This window comes from Rhynchophorus ferrugineus, unplaced genomic scaffold (genome assembly GCF_030347505.1).
Source record: "Rhynchophorus ferrugineus isolate W39M unplaced genomic scaffold, kcgeb_rfMv2 rfM10, whole genome shotgun sequence".
NCBI classification, from domain to species: Eukaryota; Metazoa; Arthropoda; class Insecta; order Coleoptera; family Curculionidae; genus Rhynchophorus; species Rhynchophorus ferrugineus.
In genome coordinates this window covers 13,018,929-13,045,126 of record NW_027472589.1, presented here as the reverse complement: position 1 = coordinate 13,045,126, position 26,198 = coordinate 13,018,929, and the positions used below count along the sequence as shown (strand labels likewise).

The following is a 26,198-nucleotide window of genomic DNA, read 5'->3' as shown; positions in this document are numbered from 1 at the left end:
CTGAACAAAAAAAAACATCGCTAAATCCATACGTAGCCCCTTTTAATAACCGCCCTTAATAAACGCACGATTAAAAAATCGAATCGATAAACAGATAAAGTAAATGGAAACTAAAGTTAAATCGATAACAATGAAAAATTGGTGTGTACACTGCGCGAAAATTATTGAGCTGAAAACTTACAAAACGACCCGTCGCAGTCTTGAATACTTGGACTGTGTGCATGAAGATATGCCTCTACAGTATGCCAAGTTGCTTTTGTCGTATTTTGTTTTTTGGAAACACTAATAATTGCATTGGTCTGGTAACTAAGGTCTTATTATCACAAATTTACCATCAGAACTCGCAAATGGATCATCAAATCTCGATCATTTTGTACATAACTCGATGTATACATATATATAAGAGTAAAAATAATATATTTACCAGGTATGTTAAAATTAAAGAGAAAACGTATATCATGACCTATTACATTATGAATATTAAAAAAACCAAGCTGCTTCATCATGCCATGCCTTCATTGCCGAAGTAACTCATCGTATCCCCTCCCGAAATCCCGCCCAATCATGCCCCCCCGCCCGCAACACGATTGAACCTTAGATATCCGACCAAGGAACTAAAGTACATGAACGAGAATAAATATCGAGAAAAAGATGGAAGAGAGTGAAGAAAATAGCAAACGAACAACACAGCACCGTAACAGCGTTGTAGTTTTGACAACATTTTCTATTTTTTTATTTATTATCGTTTTTTGATTTGTAAGTCTATGTGTACAAATAAAGAGAAAGGTCAAAACCTTCGATGGGTAATAAGGGAGAGCCGCAGCTCAACCTCAGCTTACAAAAAAAAATCCGTTGGAAACCAAATCAAGGTTAAACAAGGTCACTTTATGACGTGATCCCTCTGGCCTGGCCTTGAATAATATTGTCATCCTTGCAATCCCTTAACTGTACCTATTTGTTACATCCTGACCCTTACGTTACAAGTTTCTTAAAAAATTGCCGTAATTATGTACTAAATTTGTAGTAAAAATACATTATTAATTGTTCGAATCAAGGAGACATACTTAGTACATAATTCGAATGAAAATAAGTCAAACTTGTCATTTTAAAATCAACAAATATATAAATATGTATTCGACAATTCGTAATTATTAGTTTATACATACCCGATACCCAATGATACTGATTCCTTCCATTCTCACAACCCAGAAACTAATGTATTATCCACGACCGTCCAAACCAATGCCAATTTATTTATTTATTTATTTTTTCTATATGTTGAATCTTGTGCATCTTGAGCATTAGACCAGAAACTCTGAAGCATGTAGCATGCTTGTCATTGTTTTCAGCTCGTATCAGATCTCTTTTTAAATGTATTATTTTTATATTTAACGCAATGAATGCTAATGCACAGGCACTTAATTAAAAAAGCTTCCTCGACATTATCATTCAAGCTAACGACATTCTAACGTAAAAAATTGAACATTATTTCTTTATGCATAATATCCATTTAAATACTCTATTATTTATAAATCTAGAATGCTTACTAATTTGCCAATGTTAATTCATAAAAATATATCTTAATTAAGAACAAATCAATTAATTAAGATTACTTTCTATATTTAGTATCTATATTTATATCAATTTATGTGAATACATTGACTAAGAAGATATGTAGATTTCAATTACAAATACATATATGCAAAACAAGCAATGAACATCAGTAAAAAGCTCTCAAACATTAATTTACAAGTATTTCTACTAAAGAAAAATCAAGACAAATCTGCACAGTATTCAACGAATTATTAACATTCCCTTAATTTATAAAATATAATTTCAATATAATACAAAACTAATAAACGTTATTTATAATAACTAAATAATTTATAATATAGGCCTATAAATTAATTTTAAAGGATTTGCAACAGATGGTGCTACTGTATCTTAAATCACATCGCGCCATTTCGCCAAAGTGCAAACAAAATTTTTTTTCAATGCCTTGAAAATGTCTGAATGTATACCGAGTAAATCGCATTTACGAGAAGTTTTACTAATTTCCGTCATATGAAGAAAAAGAACATGCCCATCGGGTAGCCGTGCGGCCAAAGAGTTTAGCTCGTCGACAATGACATACTAGGATTGAATCTCGTTAGAACTAAAGATCGTTTAATGTTCGTAAAAATTAAGTGAGTGTATTGAATAATACAAGTCGTTAAATAATACAATACTGTTGAGGGCGACAATAAATTTTAAAAAATCAACATGTAAATACTGGTTTCGAAGTTTTACAGGTGGTAATTTTGACATCGAAGACATAGAGCGTTCTGGACAGCTAAAAAAATTCTGAAGACGATTTAAAGACCTTCTATGCGTATGAGCGGAGTACTGCATGAAAAACGGCCGGAATACGATCAGAGGCACAACAATATTATACTTTTGGAATGACAACGCTCGACCATATGTTGAAAAACCGGTGAAAACATACTTGGTAACATTAAAATGGGAAATGATTCTTCACCCGCCGTATTCTCCAGATCTTGCTCCTTCTAACTACTACTTGTCTCGATATATGAGTCGTGACCTGTCTGAGCAGCCCTTCACTTCTTATAAAGATAAAATCGATCCTTCGAGATGAAATCCATAAATTGTCTGAAAGATTCAAATTTAAAAAAACCCTTTAAAACTAATTTATAAGCCATAAATAATAAAAATAAAATAATTGTTCATTGTAGTAATAAATTAATTCTTTAGATTTTTTATTTGGTATTTTTAAGGTTATTTTTATATTTATTAAAAAATAAATCATAAAATAATGTAGAATTATTAACTTATATCCAATAAATAATACCTTAAATTGATATATATTTTAATTCAAAAGGAATTAGACACATTGTATACTAGAAATATTTATAGCTTTCGTGTGAAGTCATCTTCAAAGAATTGAGTAATTTATCGAATATAAAATATCTATTACCCATTCAATTCTATCTATTTTTAGTCCTATAATATATTCCATTTATAAATATCGACGTTCTATTATCGCAAATAATGGCTATTACCCCTTTTTTACAACATTGGTTGAACTTATAGTTTCATATTAAGTCGCATATGTTAAGGGACGTTTAGTGTTAACCCTTGAACATAACGTTTTTATATAAAGGAGTAATATCTATTGTATTATATAATAAAAATAGAGCGTAAATATCAGCAAGTGAAGCCAGTGAGTTGTGGAAAATCGGGCCGGGAGACGAGGCGGAGGGGGTAAAAAAACAGGAAAAACTATCTGACCCTGTTATTGAAAGACACACCCAATGTTGTCTAGCGCTCGTCGTCCCAGGAAAATATCTGGAATAGAGCCAGAATCCCGGATATTCGGGCTCGAATTTCACAAATAGAGAGATGCTCGGCGAAGCAGTAAGTGTTAAATTGCCAGAGATATTCGTTTACTCTCCTTGTTTATTTTATGTAAACAGAATGGAAAAAATGGATTATGCATAAAGAAATGGGACAAATATCGCGATATGATACTTTACATTAGGGTAACAGTTGTTTTTCCCATCACAGGAATTGATTGTTATGGCTCTTAAAAATATATGGGGTATATTTTAGTCATAAATCTCGAATTATATATAAAATAGGGTACTTCCACAAATAAACTAAAATAACAAAAACAAATAAAATAAAAAATAAACTTTTTCATATATATACTACATTTCATCATTATTCATTTCATGATTATTTTTTGCCTAAATATATTTTCCATAACTGAACAATCCTTAGTATATTATTATCAAAATTGAAAGATATTCCAATATATAAATATATATATATATATATATATATATATATATATATATATATATATATATATATATATATATATATTCCAATGTTCAAAGCAGTCGAGGTGGGAATGGAAAAAATGTATTTTTAGGCTCATTAGGCAAAATCTATCCACCCTTCTTTTTGATGATAACACGAATAATTATAAATATAATACACTTATAATTCAAATAAATCTAATGATAACAAGAATTAATAATAATAATTAAGATCTGTTCTGATCTGTTTTTAAGGCTTCATGTTATTGGGTGTGAATTCGAAAATTACTTCCTTTTTATAATAGGGCAATACATCATTTATCACAATTTTACTAATATACCTTCACAGACACACACTAAAACTTTTTTTAGCCAGTGAGGATCATGTTTGTACATTTTTGCTTGTTACAAGAATCTGGAATATCTGTATTCCTGAAGCGTCCTATAATTATCTGATATCACTGAGATGCCTCAGTTGCCTTGATATATATTATCCATCTCTTTAATGTCCTGGTGAAATTATTTATCCTGTTCTTCACTCAGATCTCCCAAATGTTTAAAGCAGTCGAGGTGGGAATTAAAAAAATGTACTTTTAGGCTCATTAAGGAAAAACTATCCACCCTTCTTTTTGATGATCAAATTTTGGTACATTAAACCAATTCCTAACTGAGAGAAGAGAAGTTATCTTACAGACCTGTTTAACATTTTCGATTGTGACCAACAAACAAATTATTATTAATGTTTGTCATTAAAAAAGAGAGAAGTCTTGACAAATGTATACTAAAATTAGTCTTGCTATTACTACATAATCTGTAACTATGCAAAAAAAAACATTATCCAATATGTGACAAAAAACTAAATCATTAAAAAAATGGATGATCTATAAAAATGAATTTTAAGGCAAAAGCAAAAGCATATATTATCAGTATGATTTACTAAAATCACTCGCTGATATTTTAATCAACTAATAATTGATATCAAAACAAAATACAGATTTGACACATCAACGTTTCCTATCACGTTTAGTTGAACAAAATTATAATGAAACATGTTTTTTCCGTATTATAATAATCGTTTTTGATTAATATGGCTATAATTATTATTCCTAGGTTAAATAATGGAAGTAATTATGGGCAATATAGAAGATGATTCGTAAATTAGTTGTCAATCCCTATTGTCTAATATATATAATCTTATTTCCTTATATCCAATATTTACCATATTATTTGGTATTAAATATACAAGAATATTGGATTTGTCCAGTCATTCATCATTAAATAACTTTTCTTGAATCATTAGATAGCTTATATTTGCTTTTTTTCGAATAAGACTGCGAATTAGATCAATAATATCAATAATATATGAAATCAACATAGGCAATTTTCTGCCAAATCCAAGCATGTAATGAAGGTATTATAATAAACTGCGTATATCCAACAGTAACTAAACAACATCAGTAAATGGTATTTATGGCGCATAGTTAAGTTTTTGTTTTAATTAATTAATAAACAATTTTAATCGCACACATGATCCTACACTACACGTACCATGCTATATTGCACTCGACAAGAACCTCCTAATAAAATGTTAATTTGAATTTAATGACCTTTTAACTTTCGTCAGTCTTCCACAGAAGTTTCCGTTCTATACTGTCGTCTGAATAGAGCCAACCTCTTCTTTGTCAGACTAGAACTTTTGCATCTTTGATAAACTTAATATTTGCTCGGTTTAAACATTAGTTTTTTTCTTCTTGTACACGAAGAATAGTTCACCAAGAAATCTTTGGTAGTTTCATTTTTATTTCAGAAGAATTACTAACATAATATCACATCACATCCCACAATTAAATGGCTATTAGGTTTACCAGCTAAGAAGTTTACCAATCTAGAGTGAAATTTATTATAAAGCAAAACTAACTAACCAAAAAATTCAAAATTGTTCTTTTTATCGTTATTAAAGTGAATGAACTAAAAATAATGTTGTTCTATCTAATAATTTATCATTTTTGGATACTACCAAATATTAAGGGACAAAACATTATAATCAAAAAGCTCATCAATAACTCAATTAATTTAATTAAATTTGAAATGTTGGTCAGTTTTTTTCACATAACCTCAAAACCAAAGGAAAAATAGTCCAACAAAATCAAATTGAATGGTCCTGGTGGTTTTTTCAAATGTTATTCAGGAAAATCATCAAACCAAACCATATGCGCTACCATAAAACACATGTTCTTCATTCATTGAAATTCAGTTTGTGGTCGTCAGCAACATTTTGTTCCGAATTAACATGCTCTTTTGTATCGTCGAACCAAACTAGATTCAGTGAAAAAAATATCATTTCACCAACGGCAACAACTAAAAATTCGACGCCATTTTGATATGTATCTTCCAAAAGAACACCCACCAATTTTAAGTACTCAGAAAACGGTGGTCTCTTGGATTTGATGAATGAGACTTGTGTCTACGTCGGTAACCCTGATTCTAAAACAAGGGGCTAAGGGGTGGTCTTTGAACCTAGTTCTTCGTTTCTGTATACATGTTCATATTCACATAAGGGCCAAGACTGTGTTAGCGTTAGTGTTTTAAAATGCAAAAGGAATTTTGTGATAATAAACGCAATAAACTCAGATTATCAGTGTAACTCTTTCAGTAACTCAACAGTGTAAAAAATATTTTCATGCACCTGATCATACAGTTTAAACATCATCGATAACATTAGTGAATTCAAGTACTAACTGCTTCGACATCCAATGTCAGACTAACTATCTTTAAATCTATTTTCTCTATTTAGCTCTTCTCCCATCATAAAAATTCATTCCTGGAAAACGACTTTAATCAAACAAACAGGTGGTCATAGTTGTAGAATAATATAAACAAATATAATAATGTATTTAACGTAATAAGCCTATTGATGTTAAAGGAAATAGAAAAATTAAAGAAAAAATAATCACTTTTACAACTACAAATAGGTTTCTTCATTTTGGTTTTCAGATATGACGTCAAGAAAAAATATATCACATACCCATTATCACTAATAATCTCTAAAATATTAAAAATTAAATAATGGTAATAACAGAGTCTATTTTGACCCGAAAACTAAAAATACCCCGTATATTTTCTGCGAAGAGTTTACCTCAAGTCTTTCAAACATTCACAGAAAATAATAATGGCCAGTTTTATTCAAGGATTTTCTTAGGTAATATAGGGAGCGTGTCCGCTAGAGGATTGCATGTCTTGCCGTGGGCGAGGTAAAACTGCACGCGGTAAATTGTTACCGCATAATAGACAGTGCATGTAGCGGCTGGAAAGCAAGCAGACATCAGCACGAGGGCCGCCTTCCACGGAAAACTTGCAGTTTGTACGGATCGATTCGGCCAAGTGAGGCCGACCCGACCTTGGACTTGGTTTTCCACGTCTTGTACGGACGTAACGGTCGTCGAAGGGGTGATATATAGTTCACGCAGAACGAGTACTTGCGTGAGCACGTCGCTCGTACGTCGTCTATTTTCAGAAACGCGGAACAGTCTCGACGCTTTCAAGGTAGGTCTGGTATTTACCGCACACGGATACGGAACCAGGATATCCATCGGGGTTCTCTATAATGACTCGATTGATTCGGAGCTTCACTCCTTTAGATCGCGAGCGATAAATTTAATATAACACTGTCAGACAGCAGACAACCTTCGAGTATTTCCGAGGGTATTTTTTTTTCACCAAACATTATTAATAATTGATATTCAATCCGTATTGAAAGAAAAAATAACTAAAACCGATGTTTTCATTTCAAAAAGGGCATATTTAAAGGAACAAATCATCTTAATAATGAATTGTATGTAATTAGATAATTAAGAATGCTTATAAATCATGTTAAAATAACTCCCAATAACTTAAAATATTCAATATTTCAATAAACCTCAATTTAGTTGACTTAATTTTTAAAAAATGTATCCAGAAGTTGTAGAATATTATGTTATATAACAAACTAAACAACAATAAAAAAAGTGCGTAAATGCACAAGAGTATCAATTCAAATAAATAATGCAATAATACGCACTAATATAATTATTTTAAAAAATATATCAAACTGATACTAAAAAGAACAAGTAACGAGAACAATAACGGGTATATAGAATGTGTCTAAATTATGTTTATTTTAAAAATATACTTTATGTTTAAACCAGATTATTTAATGTTTATACTGGATGTTAAAACATATGTGCTATTTTTCTTCTTGTACACGAAGAATAGTTTGCCCCGAAATCTTTTTTATTAAAAAAAAACTAATATATCATCTATAGTGAAGCAAATCCATATATATGTTGTTCTATTTAATATTTTATTTTTTAATGTTTATTTTTGGATCCAAATATCAAGGTAAATAATAAGGAACAAAACATCATATCAAAAATTCATATAATTTATATTGTATAATATAAAGTGCCTTTTAAAATAATGATTTTTTTGTAAATATTGAAACGGAATATAATGTGTGATGCACTATGCCATGAATGTTAATTATTTGTATAAAACTTGACGATTCTATTTAAGTGATAACTTAATTAATTTTTTCATAATCCCTCGAAACCAAAGGTAAAAAAGGCTAACAAAATCAAATTAAATGATCCTGATGTTTAACAATATAATAATTACTGTAAATGATCTTAAAATGATTTTTAAGGCCAATATCAAAATAATATCAAAATATTAATTTAAAAAGAACTTTAAATAAATTTATTACATTGTTACTAGTAGTTTGGCGACTAATACAAAATACAAAATAAACAAATAATACAAAAAAAATAATGCAAACCTTAATATAATTGTTTAAAATATCTATCAAATTGATACTAAAACCATAATAGTACATTTAATATTTATACTGGATGTTTCACTGACTGTCCAAAGAAATATATTTCTAAATTTTAAATATATTATTCACTGACTAATAACATTTCTGGACAGAACTGCATCAAAAATTTACTGGCACTGAAACTTTACTTTGTCGATGACTGTATATAATAAAGATAAACATTAAAATATAAATAATATGAAAAATATAATAATTTTATATTGTATATAATTTAATAATTTTTATTGATTAAAATATATATTTAGAAAATACAGGAATTACGAAATTTGTTTTTATTATTGTACTGAATTATCAATTAATAATTTTAAAAATATATGTTTTTAAGAAATTGATTTACTATTATAGATAGACCGTTATGTCACTGCTTACAATTGCAGATATAACAAAAATGCAGATTAATAATAAAACTTAATAAAATAATTAGAAATTACTTGTAGATGGATAAGCTAATTAATCATTCGAAAGGAAGTATTCTCATTTGAAGGTTGTCAATAACTGAAACTTAAATAAATAACTAATTGCCTGAATAACTATGACTCCAAGTTTCTCTTGTTCTAACATTGTTTAAAACGAAATCGTCAAAGAATTTAATATGATATTATATAGAATGAAAATATTCGTTAAATTGTTCCTAATTACTCAAAAACTGTATTTATGGTAAATTAAAATGTAAATATACGTAAGAATGTTAATCACACAAAGACCAAAATACTATTACTTGTAATAAATGGTAATACTTGATTACTTGGACAAAATCTTGGACTTCTGTCCGACGATCTGTTATTATTATTAAATAACAATCAACAATAAATTATTAAAAGATAATTGAGCAATTATAAAATCAATAAAGTAATTATTGTATAAAAGCAAAACACTAACTAATCAATTATTGTCAATTATTATAGAACAACTTGAATAAACGATGAATGTTGAATGAATCTATCTAAAAGTAGTATTTCTATGGTAAAATGCACAGAGATATATCAGACACGAACCCAAGGGCCATCAGCCTCCAGTATGAGTGCCTAGCTGTGAGGGTTTTTTTCTGAACAGTTCTTGAAAAACGTTGCGGACTTGTTGGCGTAAAAAACCCGACTGGTAGAACGTTAAAAAGACACCCTGGCCCGCTTATCTCTTTATACATCCGATGCGGAAGCTGGGACTCTATCCGAGATTGATCTAACGTCGAGAATTAAGTGCGGATACTGTTAATGCTCTTTTAATGCAAAATAGATGGCGGATAATTATCAGGAATTAAATGGGATGTAAAATCACGACGCCACGACTCATCCCCCCAGAATATGGGGAAGTAAGAGAAATTGAGGGCCGTAAAAACGGTCAAAACTTTTTGTCAGTCATTATTATCTCTTCAGTTCTTGTATTCGATATGGTTATTATAATATTAAATTAAAGGGTACAATATACTATAAAGAAAATATGCCGTAATCAGTAAAATAAGGAAGCTAAAATGAGATAGGTGGTACACGGAGCAAGAGAAGCTATTAATAAAGGAGTCAAATAAATCAAATTTCTTAGTACATATGAATACATGAGAAATTAATTACTTAAATCCTATTACAGATATTTTAAAACCTAAAAATATTCAAAAATAAAAAATTATGTGACTTCCAACAATATTCTATGGCATAATTAAAAGAACACAACGTAATAAATGCTATAATAGATATGCCAAATACAAGAAAATATTTAGCCAACATTTCCTAAGCACACCTCTGTAGTAATCTCTTTTGTTATCTCTAACGTAATATTATTAACGGTTTAGGACTGTAGATATTTACCAAAAATGATTAAAATATCAAAAAAAGCTTAAATATTAGCTTATTTTAAAGAAATATAGTGTAACCTAAAAAAATAATGTATATATAAAAGAAAAGAAAATTGTTAATAAACTAATGCTTAATTGCCTAAATAAATATGCCTTCAAATAATTACACACTGTATTATGATAAAAATATTCTGAAATAACTGAAAACTAATATAAGAAATGTTACACTATAATAGATAGTTAAAAAATACAGGCAAATGTTAAGCCAATATTTCTTAAACACACCTTTTTATTATCTTTTTTGTTAGTAACGTAATATTTACTCCTTACGAGTGTTGATATTCACACAAAAAATGATAAAATATCCAAAAAATAAGCATAAATACTAGCTTATTTTAAATAAATAGTATGTAATCAAAATAATAATTTATATATAATAAAAAAGAAAATTGTTTCTCACTACGAAAATAATTACACACTGTATTATGTTATAAATAATCTGAAATAATTGAAAAATAATGTAAGAAATGTTAAAAATTATTTTAGCAATAATAGAAATATAAAAAGCAAGAAATTTAAACGTAAAAAAATAGTTAGGAAATACAATAAATCTGGAGTTCAGTTATCACTTATTGTAATCATATGAAGCAAATAAAATGGACACATTTTAGGGATTAATCATACCTGATAAAATCGTTTATAAAACGAAAACACAAAATGACTAAAATCACAAGCATTATCATATTAGAGACCCGAAAAATCTTCGTTTAGAATAATAAAAATTAATGATACCTAATTATACTTGTTTAGATTCATTAAATATATTTTCCTTTCAGTTGTACCTTAAAATAACATACAACAATTGATAAAATATGTTTTATGAAATGTATATAAAATGTATGATGTAGTTAAACATAACATATGACATAACTGTGGCTGTGAAAATAATATTAGTAAATATTTCAATATATAACCTTGCATTATATCAATGTGCAATAAATACCAAACCTGCCAAAACATGAGATATACGTAATGTAACATTTACTTTAACCACGTTAATGTTTTAAATATCATTAGGCATTCACTTGGCCAAACGATTCGCTAATACAGTGCACGTGCATGCTATGTTTGTATTTGTGTATAAATATGTAGCCATGTCAGTAGTTCATGACAATAACGACATAGTTTGTGATATGATGAGTATATACTGATGAATTGTTTTGTTTAGGATTTCACGTTGGACTTCTATTTTCGACAATTCTGGACTGATCCCCGATTAGCTTTCCGTAAAAGACCACAGGTAAGAGGAAACTATTTAGTGTAAGGCTTCAGAACTAAACTTCACATAATCTAGCCAATAATCAATCAATGGCAAAGTCATAGCTTTAGGACAGAAAGTTGAAAGATTAATAATTCCAAAATTGTTGTTATTAGAAATAACTTATACTTCAAAGTCATGTCTTTCATTCTTGAGAAAAACAAAATTGGAAATACAAGGTTGGGATAGCTATCATCAATAAATCAGAAATTCTCTCTCCCTTATTTTAAGGTGATTTTATGATATTGCCATTTAAACATGAAAAATTGCAAAAAAAAATTTTTCATTTTCTCAAATATTTCCTTTTTTTATTTTGGGAAGTAAAATAATAAATTAATACTGATGTATTAATCCCGTACCCGCCTAATAAAAGTACAACAGAACAGTAGTAATAAATTAAGTTGTAAATTAATATTAAATTAAATTAATTAAAAAAACTTTATGAATATTTTAAAAGAAACAATTCAGTGACGCGAAAATTGACATTCTATACAACAACAAACTGTTAATATATTTCAACTATAATATGTTAAACAATTTTTTTTTATAAAATGTTTAAAAATTTTAATATACAGAAAGAGATTTAACTTGCCGGCTTGGTGGCGCAGTGATAAAGGCGATAGGACGGTCGTCCTACTGTTGCGATAGTCGTGGGTTCGAATCCTGCTGGGGCATGGTCGTAAATTTATGTTTGTGATTGTTTAAAATTTGTGATTGTCCTAAGCAAGAGTATAAAATCCGACAAGGAAAATGATCCCAGTCACGCCAGTAACCGGGCTGGGTAAGACCGGATGTTTTCTAGGATGATTTTTAAATTCATTCGCCAGATAAACCCATAGTTGGTAAATTATATTATAAAGTTTATATATATATATATATATATATATATATATATATATATATATATATATATATATATATATATATATATATACATATATATATATAAATATATATAAAAGATTTAACTTATAAGATATTTTGCCAATTTGTATATTACATATCAGAGAAAATATTAGGACCGTTTCGAAAAGTAGATGTATATATGTAGATGTATATATGTTACATACTAGGTGCTTGTATGTATCTTGATCAGCCATATGTAATAAGACGATAAAGATGCAATATTCTATGGTTTAAAATCTTAAATCATTGAAATCTATCATTATTTATTGTTAACAACAACTTAAAAATGATTATTCTGAAGTCAATGAAAAAGAAGGCCAACAAGTTCCGGACACAATGAAATGCAAGACTTATTGGAGGATAACCCAGCTTAAACCCCTAAAGAACTTTATAACAACTTAGCAATTAATGAATCAGCTCTTCCCAGGCATTTAAAGGCGATCGAATAGATCCAAAAAGGGACTACCATAGGAGATTTTCCTGCTTGCTAGACAAAAAAGCATGACGTGTTGTCCCTGTCAATGAAAATAAATCTATTACGAAAGACTCAAATACAAAAAGTCATGAGTTACTCCAGTTCTTGATGTAGAATCAGAAAAGTATAATGTATTACGAGTTGCTAAAACCGAATGAATCTGTTACTTCATGACATAACGCTTTCTGATTACCACTTGTTCATGATTTAGCTGACAAATAGTTTAAAAAACGGGAAGAACTGCTGTAGCAGTTATAGAAAGTGATGGAAAATACCTTGATCAACATATATTGTACCAATTTTTCTCGATAAATACATTTTTGGTGTAAATATGATTGGAATACATACAACAACTTCATAAAGATACCTCTCGTAGAAATTTATATATATAGAACTATTTTATAAAATTTTAGCTAATCAATCTCACTGCATTGCTTTTAATCTATTAAAATGTAATCCATTTTCACAATATATAACAATAATTTTATTGATTTTCAGGTAGAAATGTTATCTGTTGGTTCGGAATTTATCACAAACATATGGGTGCCTGATACGTTTTTCGTAAACGAAAAAACGTCTTCGTTCCACAAAGCAACTACATCTAACGAATTTATCAGAATACATCATTCTGGCAGTATCACCAGAAGTATTCGGTGAGTACTAATAAAACCATTCAAAATAATAATCACCTTTTACACTATAATAATTATGTCTTCAAAACATTATCTAAACATTATTTAGAACATATAGATATATTGAAATCCCCCTACCATTTTGATTGCCTATAACTTTTCTCAAAGAAAAGATAGGTAAGTTTGGTTTTCATAAAACGTTTACTTGGTCTTTACATTTTTTTTGTTATGATTGAAAAATTATACCGGCTAAATGATGACCACGATTCGCTATATAATTTTCGGCACTTTTTAGGGTATTTTTCATGATATCACCTGAGGCTGAATTTCTTCAATTTTCTGACGAATATTGTCTGTAAGATGTTGGATCGTTTGGGCCTTATTCATATACACTTGTGATTTTAAAATAACCCCTTAAGAAAAAGTCTGGTGCTGTTAAATCGCCACTTCGCGAAATTAGTCTTCGTGGAAAAACGTCATTCAATAATTGAATTGTTGAAGGAGCTGTGTGTATTGTGGTCCCATCTTACTGAAACCACATGTCCTCTAGTCCTTGATGTTCCATTTCAGGCACAAGAGAATTTCGAATCATGTTTTGGTACCGTTCAGCAGTAACAGTAACTGTCATTTTCGAAAAAATAGGGACCAATGATGTTTTCAGCATGAATACAATAGCATACAGTTGTTTTTAGTGGACGCAATGATGTTTCATGAATTGATTAATGATTATGTGTTCAGATATGTGTTAAAATATGGAGTTTCCGTTTTCCAAAAACTACATTTTTATTGAAAACCATTATTTTACAACTAATAGAAAATTATACAGTTATTAATAGTATACCGAGTATACAAATATAATAACAAAATACTGATAAAAATTCAAGAAAAAAAAAGGAAAACTAAAGCGGAGATAATTCAATGATAACAAAATCTAAAGAAGACTATATAAAGAAGAGAATTAAATAGAAAGCCCAAAATATAACACATAGCGTTAAAGTATATAGCATGTTATAAATAAAGTTCAACCAGATGAAGACTAATTTTGTCCAAAGAATCTAGATATCTTTATAACCTGTCAATAATTATAGCATAAAGTCATTCATTCCTTTAACAAAATAAATGAACAAAAATGACAAAAATATAAAATGCAATTAATTATTAGCAAACACTTTTAAATTTGATGGACACATGCAAAATCTTAATTCAGATTCCTATGAGATATTAACCTAACAAAATTAATTGTACATATTTTTTAGTAGTGATAAAATATATTATAAAAAGTGTATTTCTTATTTTGATGTAAAAAAACTGAGGTAACGTATTATACCAAATAGTAGCGTCAACATGTACTAACCAAGCAACCGTTTGTTGTCGGAAATATTCGGAATCAGTTATTTTTATGAATAAATACATCCTGCAAGAGAAATATTATCTTCAAATATGAGCGTATGATATAAAGGTATATTAGGCTTTTGTGTCGTTACGTTTAAATGGCGGAAACATGCATAAAGAACTGAACATCAGTATCAAAACAGAAGTCTGTTGAATAGACCAAGAACTAAAACCAAAACAGTCTGGTAGGTTATAACTTTCTTAAAAGCCAAAACAAAACATATGATATGAAAATTAACTTTACGAGTACAAATCATACTGATCCTCAGCGATTGTTACTTAATCTAAAAGAGGCCCCAAGAAAGACTAGATGAACACAAAGTAACATTGGTTATAGCAAAGTGGTATTTTAAACACAAAGATAGGTCGTCTAATATACAAGCTATAAAAATATAGTACATATTGTGGAAAAACTATTTGGACTCTTAATTAATTTCGACTTATTTAAAACGACTGTCTAAATATATAACTATGTTCATATTAAAACTTTATTATTATGCTTGTATATATATAGAAATTTCAAAAATATTTTCTCTGTGCACAAAAATATCTAATTACCAAAACCAAAGAAATAACTCCAAGAATCCGAATATTCATTGAAATAAAATTACTACGAATGAAAAGAAAATTAATTACAAGAAATATACCACATAAGTAAAACCATATTATGTTAAAAGTTTAAGATATGTGATACAGCAGATAAAAACGGCCTGGTATGACGAAAAAGTTCAAACCAAACCAAAACATTATAAGAGAATCGCAATGTAATGCTTAAACAAAAAGCTCTGCCACGACATTCACCCTACATTGTCTCTTCCGAAGATAATCGAAAAGGATTCTGAAAAAAAATTGAAATAAAAAGGTATATGTAACAAACAATAAGAATTTCATAACCATGGATAAAATGTATTACTATAGACTTCAGATACAAAATCAAAAAAATTGTTAAATGAGCGGACAACTGACAGAAGCTAACGAAATACCTAAAACCAATGGCTTTATAAAAAGATCCATTGAAAAATTAAAGAAAATCACTGTCGTGGGGGTACCATCATAAATTCTGAATCAACAATCTTGAATTACATTTTTAAAACTTCACAAAGATGTCTTATTTTAAGTAGAATAAAGATTTATTGATTAATATTACAATAACAAGTTCAGAAATATTTGTTTATTAGTAAGCCCCGAAGACTTTTCAGAGATTATACGGTAATAAGTTACACCTACATAACTATTCAGCAGATTACTACTACAAAACAGAAATGTTTTATTACCTGATTTACGATGCGATATTTCATCTTCTACATTATTTTATTATCCGTCTGAAAGGCACTGGAGGAAGATCGCGAGAACGGAAAAAATGATATCGCTCTCCGGATTATTTTATTATGTTCCAGAAGTACAAAAACAGGATATAAAGATGAACAGAGTTCATTCAGCCAGATTAAATGGTACAAGGTCTCAGACATTTGATTAAAATGTATTCGGCTTTATCACGAAAAAGTTTAATAAAAATCCTACAACGCTGATATTACTGATAAAATATTATATTTAATGTTTAAAACTTGAATATATGTGTAATGAAAAAATAGAAAAAGTATAATACAATTACATAACAAACATTATTTATTAACTAAAGCCAAATGCATACCTCACAAATCTTCTTATACCCAAACTACAGAATGTTTCAATTTAAAATTATAAATACATTATAAAGGCGACAATATCAGTTCTCAGGTCAAAACATGAATTTTACATGTTAAGAAAATGCAAAATACCACTTTTCTCAAATATTATTCACTTGATGTACCAAAAATCAAAGCAATACTAAAAGGCCTAATTGATTGCACCTAATAACCAATATATAAAATATAAATATATCTATGTACAAGTATGTAAAATATAACTATTTTTTTAACCTGATTGTCCCAATAAGCTCTAAATAAAGCAAGTCTAAAAAAATAAAATTGTGAGTTTCTGATAAAAATGACTAAAAAAATACTCCCAAAATATATAGTGGAATCAAATGCAACTAAAGAAATCCAAAAATATGTTATTGAAAACAATTACTCTACAACAATTTACTCTGAAGCAGAAAAACTGTTAGAAATGAAACTGCTAAGGATATTTTGAGATAACTAGAAATAAACAACAAGATATTAAACTTCCCACTGTTTTTCACTCAGGACACTAGACAATATATTGAATCAAGATTTCCAGACACATAACAATCGCTGCCTCTTAAAAATCCAAATGCCCATAAAGGCTTCATCTAAAATAATGAATTAATCTAGAAACTCTGGAACTATACAGAAACATGTAATATCAATTATAATAGTCACCTGATTGAAGAAGAATGGATGTCTCGAAGGTGTTCACCATTTAGATTACTCCAGTCTAAAAACTTCACAAATTGCAGAAATAATTACCTTACAAGATTATAATAATTACACATATATTAAAAAACATAAAACATGGATTTCCCAACAATTGGGGTGTCTGTTTAAGTTGAAGCCTATAAGTTAGCAAACACTATGGGAAACTAATAAAGCACAGATAAAATGAATTAATAGTGAATATACCACTAAATGAATACAGCAAAATTTATCACACACAAATCTGCTTAATAGACCATAAGGTCCAAATTACTTTCACTCCAACCTACACATAACTTAGTGAATACTTCCGATGAGAGTGGGACTCTATGGTCTCTAATCTAACCAAATTTAACTTTATTTATTTTCTTATCTTATTCTTCGTATCTATATTAATCAATTCAATTTGCATATTGAAGTTACGCACTCTGCTAATTTTATTTAGATAACCCTCTAGAAAAGGTACTATAGCAATGTTGATGGTATAAATTCAACATAATAATAAGGTACTTCACACAACGGACAATATATATCCTAAACAGATTTACTAAAATCAATTCTATAGAACACACTGAAAAAAACCCTGGAAATACAAAAATATATTATTGTCTATTATTATATGTGCTGTATGTGCGAGATATTAGAGCAAGCATTATTTTAAACGGCCTAAATAACAAATTAAATTCATGATGGAAAATAAATGCATTATATCATCTAAAAATATACTCTTATATGTTTAACACTAAAATATAAGAATTAATGTGATGTTTTAATTTTCAAAATGATTTATTACCTAATTAGAAACCTTAGAACTTAAAATCAAATAATGGAGTGAATTTAATATCAAATAAATAATATTAAAACATAAATAAAATAATTAATAATTACTTACCACATCTCCAATAACAAACATCTAATAGAAGATGGGTGACGCTTGATCCCTTGGGAGAAGACTAACGCTGATGCTGAAAACATGACAAAATGCAAATAAATTGAAACTACACAAAATTATTTTGCGTTTTCACATACCTACGTTTCCATGTACAACTAATTATTATCAAAATGAAATTAAACTTTCAATAAAACACGTTAACCACCGGAGGCCATTATCAGAAAACGTCAAAAATGCATCGATACTACGGAATGTGGAAAATTAGGAAGGTATTGTCTTACGAACAAATTAATTCGAGAGAAGTAGGCGTTGGATAGGCATGCAACATTTTCAGAATGCATAATATGACATTATTTAGTCATACATGTTTAGGATATTACTAAATATTTAAGGTAAAAACTAAATATAAGTCCCTATAATTTTCATTCAGGGCTATATTAAGTAAATAAGTAACGACTAAAACGTGTTAATTTTATAAAATATCACCAAGTCGGCACGCAAAATTGCTTTCATTGTCAGAACACCACGCGAAAATTAACTGAATCGCCTAACAAATATTTATACCGTCTAAATAATTATAAAAATGCATAATTAAAAACTTACATTATTTCTTGATACCAAACCATTAGATTAGAAACACTTTACAGTCGAAAGAAATCATGTCAAAAAAACGTTATCGGTATTGCAACACCAACTAAAACAAATCAAAAGCATCTATCACAACAGGCGAAGAAAACTGATGTAAGTCTAATCATGGTAGGCAGTTTTTTGCGATGCGCCCTGTCGTCGAGGATAGAATATTTTTAGGACGATTAATATTATTATTTGTGTCAATTAATTGAATATTTTAAAGAGAATCTTTCACCAGAAAACTGGGTGGATTCCGAATTAGGCCGAACATTAACAATAAGAAAATTTTATGAATATCGTTTTAAATATAAAAATAAAGCGAAAACATAATACCTTCTGAACTACAGATATATCTAAATTAATATTTTAAATTGTTTCATAGAAAATACTCAAACTTAACGGGATTCATTATTGATAATGAAACCAATTGTTGACATTAAAAAAATAGTGGATCTCAAAATGTTAAATAAACCCGGATAAACAGAGTTTTCCAAACATGCTTTTTGAGTATTAATTGGGTCTACATATTTATGTCCATTAAGGATTAAGAGTAAAGCCATAAAATGACAAAATATGATTGTCGATAAATACAAATAATTTTATTATTTATACTATGTTATTCAACTAGTTTCGTCGTTCCACAAGAACAACAGGATTTTATAGTTATAAAAAAAGATCTAATTTATAGATTGCATTTATAAAGGGAGATTCCGAATGACAAAGGGACTATTTAATGCATGCAAAAATTATCGCTGTTTTTATATTGAAAGAAGGCTTCATTTGAATTAATACTTTTTTTTAAATGTTGCCCAATGGAAATTACGATTATTTCATTGCTATAAACATTTAACTCCATTTTAAAATCACACTGATCAACAATGATTTTTCTTACGATGATATAAGAGATTTCAGACACTTTTACAATGAAAACATAAAACACTTCATGAAACTTTTGTTTTTGGAATGTTGACTCTGTTTTTTTAAATATTGAATTGCATACTATTATTATTAATTAACAGTTTATTAATATTTATTTTTATAGCAGTTAAAACAGTTTAAAGTCAAACAAGACTTTGAATAAATGTACACTTGGATAATATTAACACCTGCAGAGTATGAGCACCTGCATCAAAAAAAAAACCTTTTGAATATATAATTCCATCCTGGGACACCACTTAAAAGAATGGATTAATATCAGGGACATAAGAAACAAATAATATTAATAATCTCATTGGCAATATAATATGCTAATATAAACAAATTCTCCAAAATCAACTCTAAGAAAACAGTCTTTTATCAGGCTCACTATTAAATCTCACTCTATGTGTCTATTAATTAGTTCGTATGGTAGTTTGCGTTTGAGCCGCATTTAACTGTCAGCGCGCACATCAGGGGTGTGCAACTCCAATGGTAAGTAGTGGTGCAAAGTGTTGCTTAGTTCAATCATTGGCGGCGCTGACAACGTGAATTTTATTGGTTAGTTTAAAATAGTTATGTAGAAACCTGTAAGGAAAATACTTTGCTTTGATTGGTCTGCCATTTCGCCTGATTATTTTGTGACCTTGAAATATTGCATGTTGTCTCTTTTTCAGAAGTTTTGTTAAATAGCCTGAAATAAGACTAAAATACAATATTAGACTCTTGTTTTCCTCAGATCAAAGTTCTCTGGAACTGAAAATATAGACTCAACTGGTGATTTAACAACCTCAAGTGATCTCCCGTTAAAAAAGAATATAAGTTATCTAACATGTTCATCTTCTTCACAATTTTCTCCGGGAGAGTCATGTGAAAAAAGTGATGATGAGCCCTTTTAAAGATTTCTCGAATATACTAGGTGAAGGATGCTGTTTCTACCTTCATGACCTCTAATAGATCCAACAAAATTCTTTAAGCAATCTTGGTTAAGATTTGTTAAACAAATGTAGTTATTTGTAAATTTAGACACAATAGATTCCTAATAGTAATAAATCCCCTAAAAGTAGCAATAAAATTTTTAATTGATGGCACCGTAACAAATATTTTCTTAACAAGGCAACCAAATTTAAATATACAATAGCTCTACTATAAAATTATTGAACACTGATTGTTCTAAAAAGTTAAAGTATTACAAATATTTTAGGGATATTTTACAATTAAAAGTAATATTTATTACTACTAATTATCCAGTTATCTTAATTATTACCTTCTTATAAGACTTCCTTATGTAGAGATATCACACTGACAGCATACGAACAACTTGGTAGATTAACTGAATTTTATAACCACTAATATCTTCATAAGTAGGTTTAGTAGGTAGTAGATGTTTACCCCGGTACACTTCATCTTTTGCTACACTGACGCATTGTCATCAATTTTTATATTATTACTCCATAATAATTAATGTAAAATAGAAAATATGCACCTATAAGGTCGCCTATACCGTGAAATTTCTATTTTTTCTATGGCGGACATTTAAATATTTGGCGAGTGAATGGGGATGCACCAACAGTCGTTCAAAGTATTTTGCATTAACACTTTGAATGGCACTCGTTTTGGATTTTAGATGATATGGAGCATCGACGATGACTCGCAACACTTTACTCTGGAACCTCTGGAGGATATCTATGTTAGATTTGTTAGTAGTATCTCATAGTTCAATACCATAGGTACAAGTGGGCCTAAGTATTGACTTATACAGCAAAACCTTGTTATCTAATTGTAATTTAGATTTTCGCCCTATCAGCCAATATATTTGGTTTAGTTTAGGCCCAAGTTATTTGTGTTCACTATATGCTTTTGCATGTCAAATGTCGATAGAAATGCATTCTCAGATATTTAACGTTGTCTGCTTACGGAAGTTCATGATTATACAATTTTACTGAGTGAATGTCATATGGGTAGATGTTGTCTCATTTGATTTGATACACCACGTTTTCAACCAGAATTCGACTTTGTTAAGATGAAGTTGGAGGCTTCTTGTGGCAGATATTGGATCCTCGTGTGATGATAAAACCACTGTATCGTCAGCATATGTTGCAACAGTAGTGTTTCTTGAGGTCGGTAGGTCAGCTGATAGATATAACAATGGGCCAAGAATACTGCCCTGCGGAACACCCGAATATATTGGGTGTAGGTCAATGTATTCGTCACCCTGTTTGACAATAAAATGCCTATCTGTGAGGCATGATTTCAGCAGTTGATAGTGAGTACGTCGAAGGCCTGGGAAATATCGAGAAATGCAGCAGAGCAATATTTTTTATGATTTAAATTTTTCTTAATTTGGTTGACTAACTTATGTATTTGTTCTGTTGGTCAGTGTTTTCACGGAAGCCAAATTGATGGTCTGGAATAATAATTATCTCCTCTGCGATTATTTTGAGTCTCTTAATGTATAGTCTTTCAAAAAGTTTAGAGATCACAGGTAACAGGTTTATAGGACGATAAGAGGAGACGTCTTCTGATTTTTTCCCAGGTTTAAGAGTCATAAGTGCTAGGAAAGTAATTAAGTCTTAGCATGGCATTAAATATGAATGTTATTAATTTGATGCACTTTCCTGACAGTCCCTTTAACAGATTCTTCCAGTTATTAGGTCAAAACCAGGAGTTTTTTAGAATTGATTTCTTTATGTACTGTTTGTTTTACTTCCTTAACAGTAAATTTCTGATGTGGCAGATCCATTTGAAATGGAGTGTTAAGAAAATCAACTATGTTATTTTCTTCTGTTTCGGATATTTCAGACGGGTACGAATTAAATGCTATTTTTAAGTGTTTAGAGACAGAACAATGTCACGGTTTCTTTAATACGTTGAGTAATAGATTCATAGATTTCCCGAGTGACAGTTGGTATCTGATATAAATAATCAGTCCTGTAGTATATTAGTGCACCTACAATACTTCTCAGAATTTTATTCTGGAAAACTTATATTGTATTTATGTTATTTTTCGCAGAACATCCGTATAATTGAATTCCGTATGTCTATATAGGTTTCAAACAATTGCTTGCACTATAGACATTTATTATGTACGGAAAATTGTGACTTCCTTCCAATTAACCAATAAATTTTCCTATATTTGAAATCTTTTTATTTTTTACATGTTCCTTCCAGCGAGGGTTTGCATCAAGTTTCATTCCAAGATACGAGATACGAGAGTCAAGATGATGCGAGTGCGATATGATGCACAGATTTACTTACAGATCGTTAATTTTTAATTTCCAGGTTTGTGTCCAATTATTTATATTGTCATTTGCCGGCTGTAGTTTTAGTGTGACTTGTTCTTCTCTATTAAACCAAAATATAATTCACATTACCTCAAGGGATGCATACGGCTTCTTCTACCAAAATTATCTCCTTAATCAACGACCCTAAAATATTATGAAGAGAATATTTATGGAACACAAAACTCACTAAAAAACTTACATTAATATATAGAGGGAACAGTGAACTAAAAACTATCTTAATGAACATAAAGAGGCACAATTGTCGAAGAGATAAATAAAGAACGAATAAAACACAGAAATTAGTATTTCCGTCTTGTTCCTTGTTCCCAAACTGATATGAAACGACAGGGGCGTAAAAAACGACCTAAAAGTGTTATTGAAAACATTCCCGAAAGTCCCGAAAATTCTAAAACGCGAAATGATAATGAAAGCGATTGTTGTTCCGGAGACCTAATCGCTCGGTTATAATCATAAAACAATGTCATAAGAGAATAGTTAAAGACACTTATTGCCGGTAATTTCGGCGGAACTTCTTGCAGTAAGAAACAGAGAAAAATTTTACTACTATATTTACGAGAAGATATTTCATCCCTAAGATGATTTTATTATCCTCCGGAACCGCAAATACTGGACGTAAAAATGAAAGAGAGCCATTCGGTCTGATTGGAATCGAAATATTAAGGAAATCTCCGCAATAAACGCTGCCAGGTTTTAGCAGAAGTTTTTCCCGATATTCTCTAGTTATTTTATTAATCGTTTTCAATATTTTATAGTAAATTTTATATAGTAAAATTAAAAAATCCTCCCAACTATGAGCAAATATATTTTCAACATTTACAGAAGATCAGTAAAAGGTAATTGATTCATTAATACTGTCATTTAGCTCTAGTCACCTCTACATATTGTCATATTTTAAAAACTATCTGCTAAAACCAACAGAATGTAAAACTAAAATATTTATATGCTGCTGCTTCTAAATGAGAATCAACATCTTACTATACATTTTGACGGATTAGTTACAACATTTATAACCCAAAAACGGCTGAACTAATTTTAATGATCTAATACAGTAACTAAAATATTAGAAAAAAATCACGGATCAATCGAACGGAAATCAATCATCAACAATTATTCAGAAAATTTACAGTTTTACAGATTATATTTATTTCATTCATTGAATTTTATTTAATAAATTTATTTCAGAAATTAAATTATTTTTTATTTAAATTTTATTAGTCAATAACGTCAATGACGTAAGGGCAGTCACGTGCTAAACTTTATCAAAGAACCAATCAAGTGTCTTTAGAGCAAAATGTTTTCCTTACAGGTGAGTATAATGGAGATTCAAATGAACTAATCTAATTACTTAAATGGCCGATTTAAGCCCATCTGGATGCTGGACAAGGCAAAACTTTTCTCTAGAGTCCCCTATTGAGTTGTCTCTATGGTTCTATCATAAAGATTAAAAACGTAGATTACGTCTTCACGCATCTAATATTAAATACCTCTCTGAGTTATACCACTGGCAATATGTTAATATCAACTGGAAATGAGCAAAAATATTTTCATTATTTACAGAAGATGACTAAAAAAACTATCCGTTAGAACCTACAGAATGTAAGACTAAAATAAATTTATATTATGCTGCTTCATCTAAATGAAAATCAACATCTTACTATAACACTTTTACCTGACAAAGGAAAAAATATGGACAAACTTAAGGAAAGAAAATCTAAATACATAAAAAAAAACAGTCGGATTAGTTAAAACATTTATAACCCAAAAACGTTTGAACCAATACTAATGATCTCTGATATGGTGGATTCGTCTAAACCCCCAATAGCGTAATTAGAATATCGAAAAAAATCACGGAAACAATTATTTAGCAAATTAATCTTTCAATTAGTTAGCTATAAAACAACGCTATCTCCAGCAATTGACAGTTCACCGTACGCACACTTGAAGTTTATTTGTAATAATTAATGTCCACAGTTAACTAGTAGCATACGAAATATTATGGAATAAAAATTCAATAAAAAATAGTGAGAAAATAACATATTGAGATAAGAAAGACCTGTTATATTGTTTATTAACCATGCAATTAAAATCAAGAAAACTGAAAAGTAAGATCTGCTTTTTAAACTGAGAAAAAATGCTGGTGCCTAAGCCCACTCGAAGAAGGCTAAGATTTATAAAACGTAAATTTAATCGGTATATTAAATGAATTCATGTTAACTGATGTTTTATTACTCTATGGTTAAAGCTTTTACTTCATCCGTTGAATTAATTCAGCTCTAAAGAACGTCTTGAAATTGAATGTAATTTTTGATGAAACCAAAATATCTGCACTTTAATAACATTGGCTAAAGTTATTCCATTCACCGTTCTATCCATGGAGAAATAGAGATTTAACTTTATTCGAAATTTTGGGGAAAAGTTTCGCGACGTCCATCATGTAGATGTCGCTACTTTTAACTTATTACTTGTTTTAATCGCTATGCTATGAACGGCGACGGGATACGATTAGTTCACTTCGTATCGACAGCGCCTCTACCTAACCTAAAGAGCAGTGCTTTTAGAATTCTATAACTTTTAAAGATTAACTTATTAGTTCATCAGTATTTATAAGACAGTAGTATAATAACTAAAGTTAATTCTCGATCTAGAAAATCTTGTATACCTGTATGCTGTAAAGAAATGGAGAATGATTTGACTTCGAAGAAGAAATTAACTGTCTTTAATAATGATTAAAATCCCAAACTGAGTAGATTAACCATCAAATACATTTATAATAGTTACAGCGTGTTTTGTTGTAAATTAAGGTACGTTTATTCATATTAATAATCATATGAGCCGGCTTGGTGGCACAGTGGTAAAGGCGATAAGGTCCTCCTACTGT

The 26,198-nt window shown here is 29.4% G+C and overlaps 1 protein-coding gene across 8 annotated transcripts in view; it reads left to right on the top strand.

The window, feature by feature from the left end:
• Rdl (Resistant to dieldrin) overlaps nt 1–26,198 on the top strand; it is a 139,405-nt gene that overhangs the window by 73,827 nt on the left and 39,380 nt on the right. For all 8 annotated transcript variants that reach the window (XM_076416572.1, XM_076416567.1, XM_076416573.1 and 5 more), the window contains exons 5-6: nt 11,709–11,780; nt 13,678–13,832. In XM_076416572.1, the coding sequence (XP_076272687.1) occupies nt 11,709–11,780; nt 13,678–13,832 (227 nt within the window). The remainder of the gene's footprint in view (nt 1–11,708; nt 11,781–13,677; nt 13,833–26,198) is intronic.